Raw genomic sequence first — 24,197 nt, 5'->3', positions numbered from 1 at the left:
CAAGTAATTTGCGAATCTCTTTTTTAAATTTTATGATGAGTACATAATATAGTCAGGGTTTCTTCACTTTTTCATAGTAAAAGCAATTACAGTAGGTAAGTTATTTATGGTATTTCATTTGTGCTCAAAGAATGCAGCATTTTAAAACTCTATGATAATTTTTAGGCCTCGATGGGTGGTTCCAGTTTTGCCGAAAGGGGAATTAGAAGTGCTTTTAGAAGCTGCTATTGATCTTAGTAAAAAAGGTGAGTTTATATTTTACTGTACTTTTTATTATGTAGGCTATTATATATTTTTTCACATTAAAAAAAAATTAATTTATTTTTTGCTCCGTTGGGTCTTTGTTGCTGTGCGTAGGCTTTTCTCTAGTTGTGGCAAGAGGGGGCGCATGGGCTTCAGTAGTTGGTGGCTCACGGGCTCTAGAGCGCAGGCTCAGTATTTGTGGCACATGGGCTTAGTTGCTCCGCAGCATGTGGGATCTTCCCGGACCAGGCTCGAACCCATGTCCCATGCATTGGAAGGCGGATTCTCAACCACCGTGCCACCAGCGAAGGCCCCACATTGTTTTTGAAGGCTTTGTTTTTTTCAATTATAAAATCCTAGACTACACTATATCGCTAAACTTTCTAGTAGGGCTTATGTATATTAAACTTAGAGCAGAATGTTCATAGAAACCTTAAGACAGCCTTTAAGGACCTCTGAGTCCTTTAAAATGTAATGCAGAATTTTATATGACTATTCATGTTTCTTAGAACAGGATCTGTTGTTTTATGTTTTGAAAGAAGTTGTTACTCAAAAGTCAAAAACATTTTTTAGAATGTAATAGATTTAAAAAATCTGTTATGTGAAAGAGTACACATTATAGCATATTTTACAGTTTATAAACTGTAAAACATTATAGAATATTTTACAGTTTAAAAACACTGTGTGGCCATATGACTTCAGATATTTTTGTAGTACTTTTTTGGTACCTAAACCATTTATATTTGAGAAATATGTTAATTTGCAAAATAATTCAGTAAAAAATATTTTAACTCAGCCATTTGAATCACTTACTAAAAAGCCAGTGAATCAAATGACATGCTAATGGAAGCCCCATCTGTTATTGTCTTTGTAATAAGCTGTCAAGATTTTATGTTTGACATTTTTTTAAACACAAAGGTTTTTTCTGAGAAAGATAAAAAGTCTTGGGAAATAAGGGTGTTTTGTGTGTGTGTGTGTGTGTGTGTGTGTGTGTGTGTGTGTGTGTGTTTTAAAGCAATTAACAAAATCTGTTACCAGATGTAAAAGTTTTGTGTTGCAACACATCATTTTTCAATGACTTTCTTCTACTAATAGGTGCACCTGAATTCTTGTAGCAAATGACTAATTTTTGTTGTATATTGTACTTGATTAAGGCCTTAAAGGCCAAAACAAAGGGCAGTAGCATTATATTTTCTGGTTCATCCAATGAGGAGTTGAAATGGGCTATCCACAGATGTATTTACTGAGTGTAATGTCATTAGGCAAATTTTTAACATCTGTGATGCCTTGGGAAATCTGTCTGACTCCATGGCAAGGGTAATAATTTTATTTAACTTATAGAGACCTAACATTTAAAGAATGTTTCATGATTTTTTTTTTTTTTGCGGTACGCGGTCCTCTCACTGTTGTGGCCTCTCCTGTTGCGGAGCACAGGCTCCGGATGCACAGGCTCAGCGGCCATCGCTCACGGGCCCAGCCGCTCCGTGGCATGTGGGATCTTCCCGGACTGGGGCACGAACCCGTGTCCCCTGCATTGGCAGGTGGACTCTCAACCACTGCGCCACCAGGGAAGCCCTCATGATTTTTAAAAAAAAATCTTACAGACATAATCTAGTGTCCTATGAAAATATCTTACCAGATAAAAAATATTTCTCAACACTCAAAAAAATTTTATTGTGGTTAGTTTGGGTTGTATTTATTTATTTATTGAAGGGTTTATGTACTAGACATGTTTTAGGTCCTGACAATATGTGATGAACAAAAACTGAAAATGCTACTTAGTTTAATAGCATTGCCATTCAGTGGATGTATATCATTTTCAGGGGCTTTTCTCCACTTTTTTCTGGGGTCATGGTTACTGTATGAAGCAAAGTTTACATTTTTATGGAAGATCCTGGGTTTAACTGACATACCAATAAGTATATAATCGAAAGCACAGTATACTTTATTGTACTAATTTAGTTTCTGAGTTAAGAGGAGTTACAAGTTGTCTTTTTGGATGAAGGCACATGAGTCTGCTCTATTAAATCACACAAAAGTAAAAAGAAAATTCTTAGATGCCAAGAAGTGAGAGAACTAATTAGAAAGACAGGATTCATCTTTTAAATTTTTTTTCAAGTAAATTTATTTGTTTACATATTTTATTGTTTTTTGCCTTCATTGGGTCTTTGTTGTTCCACGTGGGCCCTCTCTAGTTGCAGCGAGCGGGGGCTCCTTTCTTTGTGGTGCACGGGCTTCTCATTGTGGCAGCTTCTTTTGTTGCGGAGCACAGGCTGTAGGTGAATGAGCTTCAGTAGTGGTGGCTCGGGGCTCTAGAACGCAGGCTCAGTAGGTGCGGTGCACGGGCTTAGTTGCTTCGTGGCATGCGGGATCTTCCCGGGCCATGGCTCGAACCCGTGTTCCCTGCATTGACAGGTGGATTCTTAACCACTGCGCCACCAGGGAAGCCCCTCATCTTTTAAATTTGATGATAAATAATTTACAGGCAAATGAAGTTTTTAAGTCACTGTTTAAAAGTTTGAACTGTTACTTTCAGTGAGTAAAAACAAATGGTTTGTATTCCCTGTCTACCCAGTAATTGTCTTTGTTTTAAAGTCTAGTTTAAAAGCCTAATTTCAGAGCATTTTCATCGCATTCATTAATTTGATATAGTTTTATACAACTCAGTGTTACTGAAGTTTATTGAGTATAGTAATTCATTTTTCTGAGTTACATGTTTTCAGTGTAAATGAGTTACCATTTAACCTCTCTTGGTAATGCCCTACCTTGTTTCAAAAGCTACAGTACTATTTTTTAGTTGGAAACCATAATAGTTCAAAACAGTTTAATGATATAACTGGCCAGAGAACTTTTTACTTTGTGTCAGGTTTAATTTTTTCACCTTTTCTTAGGTCTCGATGTTAAAAGTGAAGCATGCCAACGTTTTTTCAGAGATGGGCTAACAATATCTTTCACTAAAATCCTTATGGATGAGGCAGTGAGTGGCTGGAAGTTTGAAATTCATGTGAGTCTTATAATTTATTTTGGAGACTCAGGTTTACATGGTGATCCCTGTGGGTTTGTCTGGAAAACATTACTGTGAATAATGTATCAACTCTGCTGATGTATTTGATTCAGTTAAAGGTCTTTTAGAATGGGCTTGACATTTTGAGTTATGAAACCTTTGCTTCATCTCTCACCTGGAACCCCAGGTCCCTGTGACCTTATGTAAGATACCATATTTCATCAAATGTATTGGGTTGGCCAAATAGTTTGTTCAGGTTTTTCTATAAGATGTGATGGAAAAACCCAAACAAACCTTTTGGCGAATCCAATATGTGTTGGTGATTGGTAGAGTCCCCCTGATTTATTTACCAGTAAGAAAGCTAAATACCCCAAATGGGGAATATAATAGGAGACTCCCAGTATAGATGGCTACCAAAGGGTGTGTACAATTTCATTGAAAATGTAGCTGGTAATTAAACTCATCATGTAGAAATGATATCTTGCAAGATATCTTGCACAATTTAACCTTGGCAGTGAGTAGAGAGAAAGAAAATCATCCCTGGGAATTTAAAAAACTAGTATGCCCACAAGTTTGTGGTATGAATTCGAACTCAGTTTTAATAGCAGAAGTCAAACAGAATTTAAAGTAGTCTAAGATTGGTTGTATCTTCAAGTGACTGCATCAGGAAACACAAGTACTCTAAGGTAACACCTTCAGTCTAGGACAAAATTAATTCAAGCTACCATTAATTCTAAGATACCCTCATATTCCAGAGATTTTGAAAGTGAAAAAGTATGCATCTTAATAGAAGCATTGAAGCACTATAATTATTCCAAACCTCTGGTTATTTATAAAATGGAATTACTCAAAAGTTATGAAGTAAACATATACTTTTTTTGTGAATTTCAACCTAGAAAGTATAACTTAGACATTTCCCACAAATACTTGTGGCTTATTATATAAATCCTTACATTTTCTGATTTGATGTGAATTTTTAGCTCTAGAAATAGACATTTTGGGAAGGATCTGTGAGTTCTGAATTGAGGCTTAGATTACACATCTTTGGGTCTTTGTTAATTTACATGACTTAAAATGTTTAAGTCATGGATTTTGGAATTACTGCCTCTAGAGTAGAAACTCCAAAAAAAGAAAATGGTAATTTGCATGTTCCTGTGCACATAGAGCAGAAATAGACAACCTCTGGTGCCTACTTCGTTTGTAACCCTTCTCAAATATCTTTTGAAATTGGGTGCAATACTATTATGAAGTGAGTAAGTATAAATTTATTTTACTGATATATCAGTTTGATCTCAGTATTTGTTAAATGATCATATGTATAGAAAAATGTTGTGAGATCATTATTAACAAGATTTTAATGTTTCATTGTTTGAAATTGCAATGTCTTCTCTTACTGAATCAATTTCTCCACCCCCAATATAAACAGAGGTGCATTATTAACAATACCCATCGCCTAGTGGAACTTTGTGTGGCCAAGTTGTCCCAAGACTGGTTTCCACTTCTAGAACTTCTCGCCATGGCCTTAAATCCTCATTGCAAATTCCATATCTACAACGGTACACGTCCATGTGAATCAGTTTCCACAAGTGCTCAATTGCCTGAAGATGAGTTATTTGCTCGTTCCTCAGATCCTCGATCGCCAAAAGTGTGTTGGTTTGTTATTTTCAAAATTAAATATTAAAATGGTTTTATCATAAAACTGTAGAGTCATTAACCTCCTTTTAACTTAATGATCAGCACATAACCTTGTTACATGCTGCTTCTTGGGGCCTTCACAGTTGTCTTATATTCCTCAGTCAGTAGTTTGCCGCAAAGTCTTGTGTATCTGTAGTTCTTTCTGTGGTTTTCTTGAACTGTCCCTGCTCCTTTCTGTCGCTTTCCCTATCCTGAGTTCCAAGCTCCTTTTGTTTGTCTGATCTGCAAGGTAGGCAATAGAAACAAATTTCTCAGGCAGCCCACAGTTTATTAATGTTGCAAATTCAGTCCTCTCTGCCCTTTCCAGTTTATGTAAAAGGATTAAAGATTAGACCATTGCTTCCCTTAAACTATGTTGCTTTGGGGAAGGAGTAGGCATTTGTCAGTAAAAACACAATGAAATTGCCTAACTTTTGAATGTGACTTCTTCTTGATTGAGCATTTGCTTGGTTGCTCTAAAATGTGGACTGATTTTCAGAGCTCCTATAAAGTTATTTAACAAGACCAATGCTTTCAAGCTTCCTATTCGGAAGTCTTCCTACTGTCAGTCTCTATATTAACCCTTTAAATAAGGGTTATGGTAGGAAATAAAATGGGAGGAAAATGCTATAGTGCATTTATTCAGGAAAAAAACTTGATTTACAGGAGGCTCGTAATAGGTTACTATCAAAGCTAGAATTGAGATATACCAATGTAGTCTTCAGCTAGCATTTTACATGTGCTTTGAATACTTTTTTTCTGTTTGTAATTATTTTCTGTTTGTAGAAATTATTTCTGCCTCAGATTGTTAGTTAAAAGGCCTCTGTTCCTAATTTTTGTTTCTGTTAATATTTTTTCCCGTAAAATTTGGCTTTTTAAAAGATAAGATTTAAAGGTCTTTCTTGTGCACTTACGCTTACAATATGATTTTTATATTTACATAATGTTTAAACTCATTTACATCTTTCTATAGCTGTGTTTTTAGCTACGAAAACTTAATTTCTGTTCACCAGACATATGGGATGTGAACAAATACCAGCCATGCCACTAGGAACTACTTCGTAAATTAAACCTGTGCTGCCTCTGGCTCAAGCAATACAGAGAACAGAATACAATAGGAAAAGTTCTAAGTCTCCATAAATATTTCTGTGACCATTTAATACAAATATTTTGTATTCTTTTAAAACACAGCTTTACATAATTATTTTATTGAATTTCTTATTTCAAACAAAGGTATTTCAAATAGTAGCTTTTTCCATTCTTAAAGGAAAAAATTAACTCATCGACTCTATTGCAGGGTTGGCTCGTGGATCTCATCAATAAATTTGGCACATTAAATGGGTTCCAGATTTTGCATGATCGTTTTACTAATGGATCAGCATTAAACGTTCAAATAATTGCAGCCCTTATTAAGTAAGTTAATTTTTAAAATTAATATTCATTGTACTGTAGAGATTTATTTTATGGCCTTGAAAATAATTGAATTTCAGTTTTCTATTCTGTTAATTTTTTTTAAGTGTTGAAATTAGTTTGGTAGTTAAGTCTTGGTAAAAATACTGGATATCACAAAAGTATTGCTTTTTCCTTATTTCAGACCATTTGGACAATGCTATGAGTTTCTCAGTCAACATACAGTGAAAAAGTACTTTATTCCAATTATAGAAATAGTTCCACAATTTTTAGAAAACTTAACTGATGAAGAACTGAAAAAAGAAGCAAAGAATGAAACCAAAAATGATGCCCTTTCAATGATTATTAAATCTCTGAAGAATTTAGCTTCAAGGATTCCAGGACAAGAAGAAACTGTAAAAAATTTAGAAATTTTTAGACTGAAAATGATACTCAGGTAAGAGATTTCCTTCTGTAAATAATTACTTGCTTGGTTTCTTGTAGTGATACTCAATCCAAATTTTTCTTACAGATTATTGCAGATTTCTTCTTTTAATGGAAAGATGAATGCACTGAATGAAATTAATAAGGTGATATCTAGTGTATCATACTATACTCATCGACATGGTCATCCTGAGGAGGAAGAGTGGCTGACAGCTGAGCGAATGGCAGTAAGCCTCTTTGCTTCTTTTAGGAATAAGAATCTGCTTAACGAAAACTAGTACCGGTTAATGTTAGAACAAAATCTAACCTGATATTAGGAGATTGACTTAATTGTGAGCTATTAAATACTAAAACTTTCTTTATAACAGTAATTACAAATGATTGGTTATTTGGAAGTGATAGGCTAACGTATTGTGTCTTTGGTAAATTTATCATTATTAAATGTGGGTAGGTGTTCATGATGTAGTTAGTTTGGTGGTTTGGATAAATGAAGTGGATAGAGGTGATCTTTAGAGGGGGTCCGTGCTGGAATCTAGTGAATGAATTGGTGTGGTGATAAATTTGCAAATTCAGTTTAGAAGTTTTAAAATGGAGATTATACTTAAAGGAATAAAATCTTTACAGGTAATGTCATGAGTTTAATAACTTCATTTTTAGAACACCTGTATCTATATCATTTTGACATTGATGTATGATAGATATTTTTGTATATTTTAGTATTGGAATGAATAGCATACAGTAAGTTATAGTAATAAGTTATTCAGTAATAATTTTTGAATGTATATTCTGTGCCAGCACTGGGGTTTATCTGTGAAGAATAATCTCTACCTTAAAGGAGTCTTCAGTTTAGTAGTATAAATGATCAAACTGTGATAAAAGGTTCTTTGAGGACATATAGTTGATACTGAGAAGTATTACAACCTAGAGCCAGGTTCAGATTCAGTGTTGGGAGTCAGCTCTCCTGTCTCCCATTTGCCTGCTTTGTGGAATGTTGAGGAGTGATTGCTCAAAATATTGTCCACTAGTCTTAAATTGTTCTCAGTCTTTTGACAGATGAAGAAAATGTAAATTTGTAAATTTAAATTTACATTGTAAATGTAGATTTACAATCTAAAGCTGATTGTAAATATAACATTGATTGCTCTCCACAGATAGTTTGAGAAGTGTTTTCTGTAGCATATTTAAGGGAACATTTCTGTATATGAAAAAGTAGATTCCATGCATTTATTTATTGTACTATATAATGATTTTACATTAAAACAACAATAAGCACATTACATTAGTGGGTTATACTTTGTAAATTTATCACATCTGTGGGAGTATTTGTGTTTAAAACTGGATCCTATATAATTATTGTAATGTTATACATTAAAACAACATGTAAACACATTATGTTAGTATGTTATAATTTGTGAACATAAATGTGATTTGGGTTTTTGAATTCCTATTAATGTTATTTAGAAGTCTGAACGATGTTTTTAATTCTATGATTTTTGCAGTTTTGCTGAGATATATGCTGACACAATAGCACTGTATAAGTTTAATGTGTACAGCATAATGACTTGTCTTACATGTGTTGTCAAATGATTATCAGAAGTTTAGTTGACATCCATTGTCTAATAGATTTAAGAAAGAGTTTTTTTCCTTGTGATGAGATGGAAATCTAATGTCTTAGCTTTCAAATAAACTTTACAGTAGTGCTAACTCTAGTCATCATCATTGTTGTCCTTCCCATCCCTAGTAGTTACTTATCTAATGACTAGAAGTTCGTATATTTTGATCACTTTCATCCAATTCGCCCTCCCTGTTTTGCTTTTTAAAAAACTTTTCTAACTTACTGCTTTGAAACAAAATTTTCGTATTATATTTAGGAATGGATACAGCAGAACAATATATTATCCATAGTCTTGCGAGATAGTCTTCATCAACCTCAGTATGTAGAGAAGCTAGAGAAAATTCTTCGTTTTGTGATTAAAGAAAAAGCTCTTACATTACAAGATCTTGATAATATCTGGGCAGCACAGGTAAGGAATTTAAAATGCCATTTTAATTTTATAAGCAAGATACTAAAAATTAAGTATCTTGTGGTAGTCATTGTGTAACGGTATGTGAGTTTCTTGATCTAAACAGAAATCCTGCCAAGAATACTTCTAAAATAAAAACAAGTTTCCCCCATCATGACACCCTTTGCTGAAGGGTGTAAATTATAAGTTTATATATATATATATATATAAAATATATATGGATTTATAACAATTATATCTTTTTTTCTCTGAGATTTGTAACAATTATAAATTGCATTTTTTTTCTATGAAATATGTAAAGAAACACGTTACAAAAGTGGTATTACTATATTACAAAAACTTATGATTAAGGCCTTCCCTGGTGGTTCAGTGGTAAAGAATCTACCTTACAATGCAGGGGATGCAGGTATGATCCCTGGTTAGGGAACAAAGATCCCACATGCTGCGGGGCAGCTAAGCCTGCATGCTCAACTACTGAGCTCCCACACCTCAACTGGAGAGCCGCGTGCTGCAAACTACAGAGCCCACGTGCTTGAGAACCCACATGCCACGACTACAGAGCCCACATGCCCTGGAGCCTGCGTGCCACAACTAGACAAGATAAAACCTTCATGCCACAACTAGAGAGAAGCCCGCGCACTGCAACGAAAGATCCTGCATGTCTCAACGAAGATCCTGTGTGCCTCAACTAAGACCCGACACAGCCAAAAATAAAATAATTTTTTTTTTAAAAACCTTACAATTATTACAGAACATTTAAACTTTTCATGAGGATAAGTAACATTTTGGTTTCAGAACTATTAATGTATAATTTAATTACCTTAAATGGCAGATGTTCTTCATGGGTCAGTTGGGAAGTAACATAAGTTCTGACTTACAAAGCTTTTTTTTTTTAAAGAGAAACCAACAAAATGCTCATTTGCTGTCATTGAGCACTTAAGCTTTCAGTGTGGAAACAATCCACCATTTTGCCTTATTTTCTCTAAATTTTATTTTTAAAATTCTGTAATAAACTTTCATATGAATTTCTGAAGAGCATTACCACTTATATTAAGAATTAAATATCAAATGAGTACAAACAGCAGCTCTAAACCATTTAAAGTATTAGGAATTTTGTTTATAACCACATTAAGCAGGTAGGAATATTGTACTAATTAATAGAGGTTGATACAGTACAGCTTATTTCCTGTTTTTATTCAAATTTAAGTATAATATGACTTTTTGTTTTTATTTTTGTCCTAAATAAATATTATTTATTATTATTTTTTTCAACAGGCAGGGAAACATGAAGCCATTGTGAAGAATGTACATGACCTTCTGGCAAAGTTGGCCTGGGATTTTTCTCCTGAACAGCTTGATCATCTTTTCGATTGCTTTAAGGTAGTAGCTCAAATAGTAAAGCAGTACCATTTCACTTTCAGTAGATTCAGTTAATTAGATATCTTTTGTGTTGGCCAAAATACTTACTAACACATTTCATTAAAGAATCTCTTAGAAATAAGAATTGGTTGTTATATATTCCAGTCAGAATGTAACAGTTTTTATTATATTAATAATTTTCTTCACAAATACAGAATCAACTATTTTTCTTTCAGTTAGTTTCCTCTGCCAATTTTTGATTTTGCTGTAGGTTAAGATAAATTGTAGAAATGCGGGGAAATGTTATCTGTTATAGTGGAAAGTGAGACATGATAACAGATGTGGAGACAAGACACTAAAACACAGTGGTTCCTTGGGCTAATGCACACAGGCAAATAGAAACGAGATTTAGCAGGAAGTTCAAGACTCTAATGTCATATCTGCCTTGGTATATTTGGGCACTTGAAAAGTTTCTCTGTAGTTGTTAAGGTTGATTGGAGAATTTGTGAATCAAGAGCTTAAAATCATATGTCATTGTTCATGAGTGATTATTCCAGTAACCACAGGGCTTAGAATCACAAGATTTCTTATTTATAATAACTATTGTATTGCTGATAGCAAGTTAAGTTGGTACAGCCACTTGAGAAAACAGTTTGGCATTATCTCTTAAAATGAAGGTTTTTCATAAACAAGACCAAAAGGCAACCCTTAGAATGGGAGAAAATATTTGCAAATGAAGCAACTGACAAACGATTCATCTCCAAAATTTACAAGCAGCTCATGCAGCTCAATAACAAAAAAAAACCCAATCCAAAAATGGGCAGAAGACCTAAACAGACATTTCTCCAAAGAAGATATACAGATTGCCAACAAACACATGAAAGAATGCTCAGCATCTAATTAATCATTAGAGAAATGCAGATCAAAACTACAATGAGATATCATCTCACACCAGTCAGAATGGCCATCAAAAAAATCTAGAAACAGTGGCGCAGTGGTTGAGAGTCCGCCTGCCGATGCAGGGGACACAGGTTTGTGCCCTGTTCTGGGAAGATCCCACATGCCGTGGAGCGGCTTGCCCCATGAGCCATGGCCGCTGAGCCTGCGCGTCCAGAGCCTGTGCTCCGCAACAGGAGAGGCCACAACAGTGAGAGGCTCGCGTACCGCAAAAAAAAAAAATCTAGAAACAATAAATGCTGGAGAGGGTGTGGAGAAAAGGGAACACTCTTGCACTGTTGGTGGCAATGTAAATTGATACAGCCACTATGGAGAACAGTATGGAGGTTCCTTAAAAAACTACACGTAGAGCTACCATACAACCCAGCAGTCCCACTACTGGGCATGGACCCTGAGAAAACCATAATTTGAAAAGAGTCATGTACCAAAATGTTCATTGCAGCTCTGTTTACAATAGCCAGGACATGGAAGCAGCCTAAGTATCCATCAACAGATGAATGGATAAAGAAGATGTGGCACATATATACAACGGAATATTACTCAGCCATAAAAAGAAATGAAATTGAGTTATTTGTAGTGAGGTGGCTGGACGTAAAGTCTGTCATACAGAGTGAAGTAAGTTCAGAAAGAGGAAAAACGGATACTGTATGCTAACACATATATATGGAATCTAAGGAAAAAAAAAAGTCATGAAGAACCTAGGGGTGAGACGGGAATAAAGACACAGACCTACTAGAGAACGGACTTGAGGATGGGGAGGGGGAAGGGTAAGCTGTGACAAAGTGAGGGAGTGGCACGGACATATATACACTATCAAACGTAAAATAGACAGCTAGTGGGAAGCAGCTGCATAGCACAGGGAGATCAGCTCGGTGCTTTGTGACCACCTAGAGGGGTGGGAGGGAGGGAGATGCAAGAGGGAAGAGATATGGGAAAATATGTATATGTATAACTGATTCACTTTGTTATAAAGCATAAACTAACACACCATTGTAAAGCAATCATAGTCCAGTAAAGATGTTAAAAAAAAAGTGAAGGTTTTTGTGTCCTATGACACAACTATTGTATTTCTGAATGAATACTTCGAGAAACTCATCATGTGTGTGACAGGATACATGTTCAGCAGTGTCTTTAGCAGAATTATTTGTATTAGCCCCAACTGGAAGAACTCAAATGTCTATGAATAGTAAAAGGATAAGTAAAGTGTGATCTAATCCAGCAGTCTCCATTTTGGCACCAGGGACTGGTTTTGTGGAAGATGAAGCTTCAATCACTTGCCTGTCGCTCACCTCCTGTTGTGCAGCCTGGCTTGGGACCCCTGGTCTAATCTAATAGTGGAATGCTACATGACAGTGAAATTAATGCATTAGAACAACTGATCAAATGGGTGAATCTGCTAATATGGTGAATTTTTAAAATTTACTTAAACTTTTTTAAAAATTTTAATTTATGGCTGTGTTGGGTCTTTGTTGCTGCAGTGTGGGCTTTCTCTAGTTGCGGTGAGCAAGGGCTACTCTTTGTTGTGATACACAGGCTTCTCATTGCAGTGGCTTCTCTTGTTGCGGAGCACGGGCTTTAGGCGCCTGGGCTTCAGTAGTTGTGGCACATGAGCTCTAGAGCGCAGGCTCAGTAGTTGTGGTGCACGGGCTAGTTCCTCTGCGGCATTTGAGATCTTCCTGGACCAGGGCTCAAACCCATGTCCCATGCGTTGGCAGGCGGATTCTTAACCACTGCGCCAACAGGGAAGTCCATGATGAATTCTTTTGTACATACTATTTTAAATCCATTAAAGTATATCACAATTGGACAAGAAAATCAATATTGAGACGTTGTGGATACTCTAAAACTTAATTTAACAGAAAACTTCTGAAATGGTGATATATCAACAATACTAGCCATAATGGCAGAAGAATGGAATGGTGTCAGTTTCTCTTTTTAATTCAAAGATTCTCAAATGGTCTAACTATAATTGTAATAAAAATTCCATTATCTGTGCATTGTCCCTTTGGCTCATCAGATGTCTGTTATTCAATAAGAAGCACTATTTTGTGAGGGGCTGGTAAAGTGATGTTTTGTATAGTGTATTTCGTTGTGTCTTGAAAGATCTTACTAAAGGTGCCTTAAAGGAAGAATGGAGTATAGGTCGGCTAATGGTTCTTTATAGTTTGTAACTAAATGATCCTGACTTATCCTCAATTACCTTTGGTTATGTTATTGCTCAAACACTAGTCTCTACTTATTTGAGTTCTTAGTAGTCTTTGTCTTCCAGTGTTTGTACTAATTTAGTCCTTTGACAGTGGAGTTGTCACTTTTTTCACAGTCTCATGAGTTTGAAATTCTTTCTCATTGTGGTGATCTTCATGTTCTTAGTCATTAATGAGATTGAAAATGTTTTTACATTTTTTTTTAACTGATTTTATCTCCTTTTTGGTGAATTGTATACTCATATTTCTCCTGTTTACTCTTCCTGTTTGTTTCCTTATTTCATTGATTCCTAAGGTTTTTTTGTATCTCTGTTGCTCACTCCTTGTCCATGTTTTTAAAGTATTTCTCATAGTTTTATTAGCGTTTTTCTGAATCAGTATCCAAACATATTATGAACTGTACGATTGGCTCGTATGTCTGTTTTTCTTATTTTAGCCATCCTAGTGGAGTTGAAGTAGTATCTCATTGTGGTTTTGATTTTGTATTTGCTTAATGGCTAATGATGTTAAGTATCTTCTTACATGTTTATTGGCCATTTGTGTTTTGTGTATCATCTTTGAAGAAATTCCCACTGATACGTACTCATTTGCCTCTTTTTTTTTTTTTTTTTTGCCGTACGCGGGCCTCTCACCGCTGTGGCCTCTCCCGTTGCGGAGCACAGGCTCCGGACGCGCAGGCTCAGCGGCCATGGCCCACGGGCCCAGCTGCTCCGCGGCATGTGGGATCCTCCCGGACGGGGGCACGAACCCGCGTCCCCTGCATCGGCAGGCGGACTCCCAACCACTGCGCCACCAGGGAAGCCCTGCCTCTATTTTTGATTTATAAGAATTCCCTATACAATGTGTACACAAGTCTGTTAGTATTATTTGCAAATATTTTCTCCTCTCTGATGGTTTGTCACTCTCTTGGTGTCCTTTTTGTAACACAAAAGTTAACTTTTTAAAAAAATTCAGGTGAATTTCATATTACATAGAATTAAATGTTTTAAGTAACTATTTAAAAGTGTATGATTCAGTGAAATCATAGTACATTCATAGGGTTGTGCAACCACTGCCTTTGCAAGAATCCAAAACATTTTCCCCACTCCCCTTATTTCTCTTTCCACCCTTCCTCCCTGACCCTGAAAACCAGCAATCTGCTTTCCTTCTCTACAGATTTACCTATTCTGGATAAAAGTTCTAAATTTTGATGAAGTCCAGTTTATCTCCTTTTGGGACGGGAGGGGGACAAAATTTGGGGGGTTCTTGTACTTTTGGTTTCATATTTAAGAAATTATTTCCTAATCTGTGGTCTCAAGGATTTTTTAAAAAATATTTTTAGCTTTTATATTTAGGCCTATAATCAGTTTTGAATAATTTTTTTGTATATGGTGTGAGGTAGAGTTCCTAGTTCATTTTTTTGCATGTGAATATTCAGTTGTTACATCAATGTTTGTTTAAAAAAATTTTTTTAATGGAAATGTCCTGGCGTTTTTGTTTAAAATCAGTTGATCATAGGTGAAAGGGTTTATTTCTTGGCTTTGTGTTCTCTTCCTTTAATGTATGTTGTATTTTATTCCCGTACTGCATTGCTTTGATTGCTGTAGCTTTGTAGAAAAAATTTTAAGGTTGTTTTGGCTATTCTAGGTGTTTTGAAATGCTGAATGAATTTAGAATTAGCTTGTCAATGTCCGCAAAGAAGGAGGTTGTTGGGTAGCTGTAGCTTAGTTTGTATTATATTGCCATCGTAACAATATTAGCCTTCCAGTGCATGAATATGAAATATGTTTCCATTTATTTAAAGATGGTTTTTCAGTATTTAAGTCTTCTTTAGTTTCTTTCAGCCGTTTATTAAAAGTGTCTATTGAAATTTTTAACCAGAATGTGATTTATTTTTTGATGTTACTGTAAATGAGAGTTTTTCTTTATTTTGGGATTGTTCCTACCTAAAAACATACCTACTGTATAGAAAAATAATTGATATTTTGGGTTTTTTGGTTTTGTTTTTATAAATTTATTTATTTATTTATTTATGGCTGCGTTGGGTCTTTGTTGCTGAGCGTTGGTTTTCTCTAGTTACAGCGAACTGGGGCTGCTCTTCGTTGCGGTACATGGACTTCTCATTGTGGTGGCTTCTCTTGTTGCGGAGCGTGGGCTCTAGGTGCACGGGCTTCAGTAGTTGTGACATGCGGGCTTCAGTAGTTGTGGCACACGGACTTAATTGCTCCCCGCATGTGGATCTTCCTGGACCAGGGTTCGAACCCATGTCCCTGCATTGTCAGGCAGATTCTTAACCACTGCACCACCAGCGAAGCCCCAACAATTGATATTTAAAATTTTTACTTTGCATGCTGTGACCCTGTTAAATTTATTACTTGAATGTTTTTAATGAATTCCATATCATTTCCCAAAAATGATAGTTTTACTTCTTCCTTTCCAATCTGAATACCTTTTCCCTCCCCTCTTCCATAATTGTCCTACTCAAGGTAAAGCAGGGTGTTTAAATAGTTGGTGAAAGTAGGCGTTTAGGTAGAAAACTTTTAGTCTTTCACCATTAAAGATGTCGTTAGCTATGGGGTTTTTGTAGATGCAGTTTGTCAGAATGAGAAATTTCTGTCCTATTTCTAGTTTATTGAGTATTTTAATCATGAAAGGGTTTTGGATTTTGTCAGTTGCCTTTTCTGTGTAAAGTGAGTTGTTGACTTTTTGTCATTTTTTTGTCCTGTATTAACACTGATTGGTATTTTGTATGTTCAAATAATCTTGCACTTCTGGAATAAATTCCACTTGCCATGATGTGTAATGCTTACCTATGTTGCTAGATTTAATTTGTGAGTATTCTATTGAGGATATTTTTACACTTCTTACTGCTGAACTTTTTTTAAGTTAGCTGTAATTTACATTGTCACCCACAATTAGGAGTAATCCATTTTCTCTATCTCATTGCCAGATTTGGATATATTCACTATTTTATTTTTTTCTGATAGGTGTGCAGCAAAATCTTATGGTTTTAATTTATATTTCCTTAATGGCGAATACGTTGCATCTTTGATACACTGACATATGTATCTTTGTTGAAGTATTTGTTCATACCTTTTGCCTATTTTATATTTGGGTTGTTTGTTTTCTTTAGTTTACAGAGTTCTTTATGTATTCGGCATTCTAGTTAATTTTTAGATATGTGCAAGTATTTTCTCCCAGTCTTAAGTTGTGTTTTCATCCTCTTAGTAGGCTATTTTGCTAGCAAAGTTATTTGTTTTGACGAGGTCCTATCTTAATGGGTCATGCTTATGGTGTCGAGACCAAGGACTTGTTGCCTTGGTCCCAAGAATTTTTTGGGAAAAAAATCCCAGAGAATTTTTACTGTATTGTGTTTTCTGAAATTTTTATAATTTTACAGTAAAATCTGATTTATTTTACTCTAAGTTTCATTTAGATATGAGACAGATTGTGGGGATTTTGGTGGTTGTGTTTTTGTGTGTGTGTGTTTGTTTTGGTTTTGGTCTCTTGTGTATTTTCAATTGTTCAAGTACCATTTGGTGAAAAGCCATCTTCTTGCCTACATTAGGTTAAACCTACATAAGGTTTTGCACCTTTGTCAAGTATCAGTCAGGTATATTTGTATCAATCTATTTCTAGGTTCTCTGTTCTGTTGCATTTGTCTATCCCTTTTCAGTACTATGGTTTTGATTACTGTTTGCATATAAGTTTTGAGGTCAGGCACATAGATTCCTCTCACTGTATTTGTCTTTTTTTCAAAATTGTTTATTCTAATTCCTTTGCATGTAATTTTTAGCATAATCTGGTCTAATACAGTGAAAAAATATTGCTGGGATTTTGACAGAAATGCATGAAACCTTTCCATCAATTTGGGGATAATTAACATTTTTGCTATCTTGAATCTCCCATTCCATGAACATCATATACCTCTTTGTTGATTTAGATCTTTGAGTTCTTATGCGTTGTGTAGTTTTTAGCTTATAAACCCTATAACAGTTTATTTTACACTTAGGTATTTAAATATATTTTCTGAAGTGACTGTAAATGTTACTGTATTTTCAGGGCTGATATCTGTAAGTTTATCACTACTGTGTAGAAACTATTGAATTTTGTTATGTGTATTGATACCCTGTGATCTTAAATATAGGCATCTTTAAATCCCCCCCCCCCCCGAGTTCCTTGAGATTTTTTTACATACAAAATCATATCATTTTCAAATAGGAAGAGTTTTTCTTCTTTCTTCCCAATCTTCCCATCCAGATCCAATCTGGATGTCTTTTCTTTTTCTTCCCCTACATTAGCTAGAATTTCTTATACAACGTTGTTTTATTAAGATATTAGGGAGACAAAAACATTCATGTTTCACTATTAAGAGTAATGTTAAGTATGTTATTCACAGATGACCTTCCTCAGAGTTGAGAATTGTCTACTCCATTTCTATTTTCTGAGAATTTTTGTCATAAATAGATGTTGAGTTTTGTCAGATTTTTTCCTACATTGATTGATGTGATTGTATCATTTTTCTTTTTTACTGTTAATGTAGTACAATAATTGTTTTTCACTTATTGAATCAGCCATCCATCCCTGCAGTAAACCACAGATGGTCATGTCCTATTCCTCTTTGTATCTTGCTGAATTTCAGTTTCTAATATTTGTTGAGGAATTTAAAATCTATATTCATGAGGGATTGTTTGTGTCTGTGTATATCAAGGTATTAATTCTTTTATAGTGTAAATTGGAAAGTGTTTTCTCCTATTTTCTGGAAGAAATTATGAACAGTTGGTGGTACCTTAAGTGTTAGAATTTTTCAATAAAACCATCTTGGTTTGGTGATTTTGTTTCTGGAAGTTTGTAAATTATGAATTTAATTTTCTTAATAGTTCTATTCAAATTATCTATTTTATGTTTTATGAGTTGTAGTAATGTGTTTTTTCAGTGGTGTAGTTCATTTCATATAAATTGTCAGATTTATTTGTTGAATTGTTTCTGTTATTCCCTACTATCCTTTGATGTCTGCAATGCCTGTAGTGATATCTCTGTTTATTCTTGATGTTGGTAATTTGTGTATGCTCAACTTCTTCCCTTTTTCACAATACTAGAAGTTTGTTAGATTATTGATTCTTTCAAACATCCAACATTGCCTTTCTCTGTTGTTTTTCTGTTTGCTCTTTGTTGGTGTGTGTTCTGTTCTTTGGTATTTCATTCCTACTGCTTTTGCTTCAGGCTTTCTCTTGCTTTTTCCAGCTTTTTAAAATAGTTTAGATTATTTATTTAAGCATTTTCTCCTTTCTAATCTATGCTTTAGTGCTACTTATTTTCCTCCTTCTATTGCTTTCATAACTGCATATATTAGGTAAATTTTGTGTATTGGATTTTCATTTACATTGTTGATTATGTTTTTTATCTCTATTAAGGTGTCTCTTCAACAGCATAGAAACATGTTTTGTTTCCAAGAACTAGGAGATTTTTCTGTCTTCTTGCTGTTACTGACTTATGGTTTTATTCCACTGTGATAGGAAACAGTCTGATTTCCATTCTATTAAATTTGTTGATTTTTTTTTTTCATATATGGGAAATGGTTTGTCTTGGTATATTTTCTGTGGGTACTTTGAAAAGAAGGCCTGTTCTGCTGCATATGGGGGAAGTGTTATCTGTAAATGTCAGTTAAGTCCTGGTGGTTGACGTTCCTGTTGAGTTCTGTATTTTGCTGATATTCTGTTTAGTACTGTCAGTCGCTTAGAGAGGGTTGTTGATGTCTCTATTATGGACTTGCCTATTTCTTTGTGGAGTTCTCCTTTGTAATATATGTATTTTTGATGCATGCAAGTTTAGTATTGCTATGTCTTGATGGGCTTACTCTTTTTCAATATATAATGTCCCATTTTCTCTCTGATAATGTATTGTACTTTGAAATCTATTTTATTTAATTCGGCCACTCCTGCCTTCCTTAAATGCTTGTGTATTTCTACATCCGTTTACTTTCAACCTGCTTTCATCTTTATACTTACAGTATAAAGAATCTCTGTTAATCTTTGCTTTGTATCTGGTATATTTAGACCTTTTATATTTAATGTGATTATTGATACATTAGAGTATAAGCTTGCTATTTTATTTTTGGGTTCTGTTTGTTCTCTCCTGTTTTTCTTTCTCTTTTTCTCTTTATTTTCCAGCTGTCCTGGGAGTTATTTGTACACTTTTTAGGTTTCTTTTTTTTTTTTTCTTTTTCTTTTCTCTTGCGTATTACAGTGTCTCTGTATGGCTGCTTTAACATCTGTTCTAAGATTTGTCATCTCAGTTTTGATGTCTTATTTTTTTTTCTTCCAATTTAATAGCTTCCTGATTCTTGCTATGTTTGAGTAACTTTCAGCTGAAACCTAGGAGTTTTTATATTATAAGACCATGCGACTAACCTGTTTTTTAATCAAGATCTTTATTATTTATTATTATTTATGGCTGCATTGAGTCTTCATAGCTACACACAGGCTTTCTCTAGTTGAGGCGGGTCGGGGCTACTCTTTGTTGTGGTGCACGGGCTTCTCATTGTGGTGGCTTCTCTTGTTGAGCACAGGCTGTAGGTGCGCAGGCTGCAGTTGTGGCCTGCGGGCTCAGTAGTTGCAGCATGTGGGCTTAGCTACTCCTTGGCATGTGGGATTTTCCCAGACCAGGGCTCAAACCCATGCCCCTTGCACTGGCAGGCAGATTCTTAACCACTGTGCCACCAGGGAAGTCCTATTTAAACCTTTTTTTTTTTTTTTTTACGGTACGTGGGCCTCTCACTGTTGTGGCCTCTCCCGTTGCGGAGCATAGGCACCAGACGCACAGGCTCAGCGGCCGTGGCTCACGGGCCTAGCTGCTCTGCGGCATGTGGGATCTTCCTGGACCACGGCACAAACCCGTGTCCCCTGCATCGGCAGGTGGACTCTCAACCACTGCACCACCAGGGAAGCCCTATTTAACCCTTTTTTAAAGCTGGTTTTGTCTGGTGCCCGTCAGGCAAGGGAGGGGAGGAATGCCCCATTTTTTTAAAGTTTTTTTATTTTTTTGTGGTACGCGGGCCTCTCACTGTTGTGGCCTCTCCCGTTGCGGAGCACAGGCTCCGGACACTCAGGCTCAGCGGCCATGGCTCACGGGCCCAGCCGCTCCGGGGCACGTGGGATCTTCCCGGACCGGGGCATGAATCCGCGTCCCCTGCATCGGCAGGCGAACTCTCAACCACTGCGCCACCAGGGAAGCCCGCCCCTTTATTTTTATAACCAGACAGAGATTTAACTCTAGGTTCCCCTCTTGGTGTTCCTTATCTCCCAGGGTGGGACATTCCTTTCCACTGGTAGGTATAAAGGAAATTCTGACACACTGTGTGATCCATTCTGACACCATGGTTGGGGGTGACCTTATTAACTGCTGGGCAGTAGTAAAAGTCCTGACTCTACTAGGCCTTCTCTGGCACCATACAAGCAGGCACTCTTTGTTACTGTTGGACAGTAGAAATCCTAGCTCCCTACTTGGTCTTCTATTATTTCACCCAACCAGGTGTTGAGATGCTTTGCTAAACAGCCTTATGTGATATGTATGTGCATTGGCCATAATTTTTTCTATGTTGTTTATTTAGAATAAGGCAGTTATTTTCTGAGTGTTTTCTGTCATGCTATGTTGCCCCTTTTTTGACCCTTTGACTGTAGAGGTGGCTTCGGGGAATGACTTCCTTGTCTGCACTGATTTCCAAATTGCTGGCTTCTTAGCTTCTAGTCTGGGATATATGAAGAAAAATCTGGGGAAGTCAGCTGCCTTGTTGTTCCTCAGATTTTGACATTCTTAGCAGTTCTGCTTTCTTCTCTTCAATTTTCAGAGTTTGTTTCATGTATAATGTTTTTAGTTGTACTTAGTGGAAGAAATAGTAGTAGTAAATCTATTTTATCTTCTATCTTCTCAAATGCAGGAACTATTTCTGTTTATTTTATTTTATTTATTTTTGGCTGCATTGGGTCTTCGTCACTGTATGCAGTCTGTCTCTAGTTGTGGTGAGCTGGGACTACTCTTCATTGCGGTGTGCAGGCTTCTCATTGCCATGGCTTCTCTTGTTGCGGAGCACGGGCTCTAGGCGCGCGGGCTTCAGTAGTTGTGGCTCACGGGCTCTAGAGCACAGGCTCAGTAGTTGTAGCACACGGGCTTAGTTACTCTGTGGCATGTGGGATCTTCCTGGACCAGGGCTCAAACCCATGTCTCCTGCATTGGCAGGTGGATTCTTAACCACTGTACCACCAGGGAAGTCCAGAAGACATGTTTTGTCAGAAGTGGGATTCGAACCCATGCTTCCAGGGGAGACTGCAACTTGAACGTAGTGCCTTAACACTGCTCGGCCATCCTGACCTGTGTTCTCTGCATTCTTTTTTTTTTTTTTTAAATAAATTTAGTTTATTTTGTTTTTGGCTGCATTGGGTCTTCATTGCTGCTCGCACGCTTTCTCTAGTTGCGATGAGTGGGGGCTACTCTTCATTGCGGTGCGCTGGCTTCTCATTGCAGTGGCTTCTCTTGTTGTGGAGCACAGACCCTAGGCCGTGGGCTTCGTTAGTTGTGGTGTGCAGGCTTATTTGCTCTGCAGCATGTGGGATCTTCCCAGGCCAGGGCTTGAACCTGTGTCCCCTGCACTGACAGGCGGATTCTTAACCACTGCGCCACTGTGGCAGCCCTGTTCTCTGCATTCTTATGGATACTTGCTATTTTCGTAGTAACCAGGCTGATGGGTGTGAGGTGTTTTCTCATTGTAATTTTGATATGCATTTCCCTAATCAGTGATGTTGTGCATCTTTTCATATGCTTATGGGCCATTTGAGTCTTCTTTGGAGAAATATCTGTTCAAGTCCTTTGCCCATTTTTGAATCAGGGTGTTTGTTGTTGAGTTTTAGAACTTCTTAATATATTTTTTATTGGGTATTTTCTCCATCTTTTTATTATGTAATATTAAAGTCAGCAGTGATGGAGTTAAAGTTGTAGATAGAGGTTTTTTTCTCCTGGTATTTAGATTAATCTTCCTTTTGAATACTATTAGTTTCCTCAAATGAGAAATGAATTATGCTGTTGGTATGCATGTGTGGGTGTGATGAATAGAGTTAGTTTATCCAAAGCCCTGTAATTAAAGTAGTGATGACCTAATACATGTATAAATTGTGATATTTACGTAATTTAAAATTTTTTCCTAGGCAAATTGGACAAATGCAAGTAAAAAGCAACGTGAAAAGCTACTTGAGCTGATACGACGTCTTGCAGAAGATGATAAAGACGGTGTTATGGCACACAAAGTATTGAACCTTCTTTGGAATCTGGCTCATAGTGATGATGTGCCTGTAGACATCATGGACCTAGCTCTCAGTGCCCACATAAAAATACTAGATTATAGTTGTTCCCAGGTATGGGAGTGCTGCTTTGCTCATTTTCTCTTTTTTCCCCACTATTAGGATGACTTTGTTAGAGGATAATCCCATTATTTAATCATTCCAGGTAATTTCTGAGGGATCGTCTTACTTTTGTCATATAAGCCTGGCTTCCTCCTCTTACATGTTTTTCAACAAGTTTTTGTGTCATACACTAAGCATCTTTACCACCCTGTGAGAGGGTTTGTACAGATAAAACAACTCATAATAATAATACTGTAGTTAAATATATGATGGTAAAATGGAATCGTCATTCATTAAAACCAATTATTACTTTGGAGGTAAGGGTAATTAAGTATTTTTGCTCAAAACATAATTAACAGAATTTTCTAAATAGAGGTTTAGCAATTCACAACATCTTCTCTGTGTTTAACTTGTGTCATTTATGTTTACTGATTTTAAGTATGCATTTTTATACTAATTTTACTTAGGTTTTTGGACCTGTTTCTGGATTTTTATCAGCAGTGATTTGCTATCCTTTTGATAGGTTGGCTATATAAAGGTGTTATATTCCCTTAAAAAAAAAAATGAGCAGGGTATTTTTAGCTACCTCAGGGCAGGTGTTCTGCTTTCAGCTGGATTTGAATTTAATCAAGTTGAGCAAAGGTGATGCTGCCAGGTTGTGAAAATTATATAATTGTGAAGGTTTAGAAATATTTTCTGACCTCATAGATTTTAAAAGTGTTGTCTTTTTTTTTAAAGTGCTTTCTTTTGTATAGCTAAGTGAATATATTGAGAGAACATTCTTTACCTGGGTTACTTTCTTTTTCTTTTTCTTTTTTTTTTTTTTGGGCTGCATTGGGTCTTCATTGCTATGCTCAGACTTTCTCTAGTTGTAGCGAGCAAGAAATACTCTTTGTTGTGGTGTGCAGGCTTTTCATTGCAGTGGCCTCTCGTTGCTGACCACGGGCTCTAGGCATGCAGGCTTCAGTAGTTGCAGCCTGCAGGCTCTAGGGTACGAGGGCTTCAGTATTTGTGGCACTCGAGCTCAGTAGTTGTGGCTCACGGGCTATAGAGTGCAGGCTCAGTAGTTGTGGAACACAGGCTTAGTTGCTCCATGGCATGTGGGATCTTCCCAGACCAGGGGTCGAACCCTTGTCCCTACATGGGCAGACGGATTCTTAACCACTGCGCCACCAGGGAAGTCCCAAGTGCATCTTGTTTTGATGAAATATTTCCTTAGCACTAAAGTATTGCATCTTCCTTTAATGTGTTATTTAGAAATTGCCTGCCATAGGGTCTTAAATATTGCTGTGTTAATAGGTATTGGATTTCATGGAATTCTGTAAAAGTGTTTTGCCTTTTTCAACTTCAGCCTTCATTTATTGTATTAAGGAAAACTATAATAAATTTTGCACTTTTTGCCCTCCAACCTAAAGTGCTTTTGGAGTCATGACATAATTAGTATTCACATGTAAAAAATTTTAAATCCTTAAATATGCACACAGAATTCAGTTCAGTAATTTCACTAGAAATTTTTTCCTAGGAAATA

At 36.2% G+C, this 24,197-nt stretch overlaps 1 protein-coding gene across 1 annotated transcript in view; it reads left to right on the top strand.

Annotated features, from left to right (window-relative positions):
- LOC132419216 (ubiquitin carboxyl-terminal hydrolase 9X-like) overlaps positions 1-24,197 on the top strand; it is a 145,878-nt gene that overhangs the window by 30,872 nt on the left and 90,809 nt on the right. The window contains exons 4-12 of the mRNA XM_060003206.1: positions 166-245; positions 3,135-3,247; positions 4,674-4,892; positions 6,219-6,334; positions 6,516-6,767; positions 6,843-6,981; positions 8,626-8,778; positions 10,054-10,158; positions 22,475-22,681. Coding sequence (XP_059859189.1) covers positions 166-245; positions 3,135-3,247; positions 4,674-4,892; positions 6,219-6,334; positions 6,516-6,767; positions 6,843-6,981; positions 8,626-8,778; positions 10,054-10,158; positions 22,475-22,681 — 1,384 coding nt within the window. The remainder of the gene's footprint in view (positions 1-165; positions 246-3,134; positions 3,248-4,673; positions 4,893-6,218; positions 6,335-6,515; positions 6,768-6,842; positions 6,982-8,625; positions 8,779-10,053; positions 10,159-22,474; positions 22,682-24,197) is intronic.

Source organism: Delphinus delphis, chromosome Y (assembly GCF_949987515.2).
Source record: "Delphinus delphis chromosome Y, mDelDel1.2, whole genome shotgun sequence".
NCBI classification, from domain to species: Eukaryota; Metazoa; Chordata; class Mammalia; order Artiodactyla; family Delphinidae; genus Delphinus; species Delphinus delphis.
The sequence above is the reverse complement of the archived record's forward strand: the minus strand, read 5'-3'. Positions and strand labels throughout refer to the sequence as shown.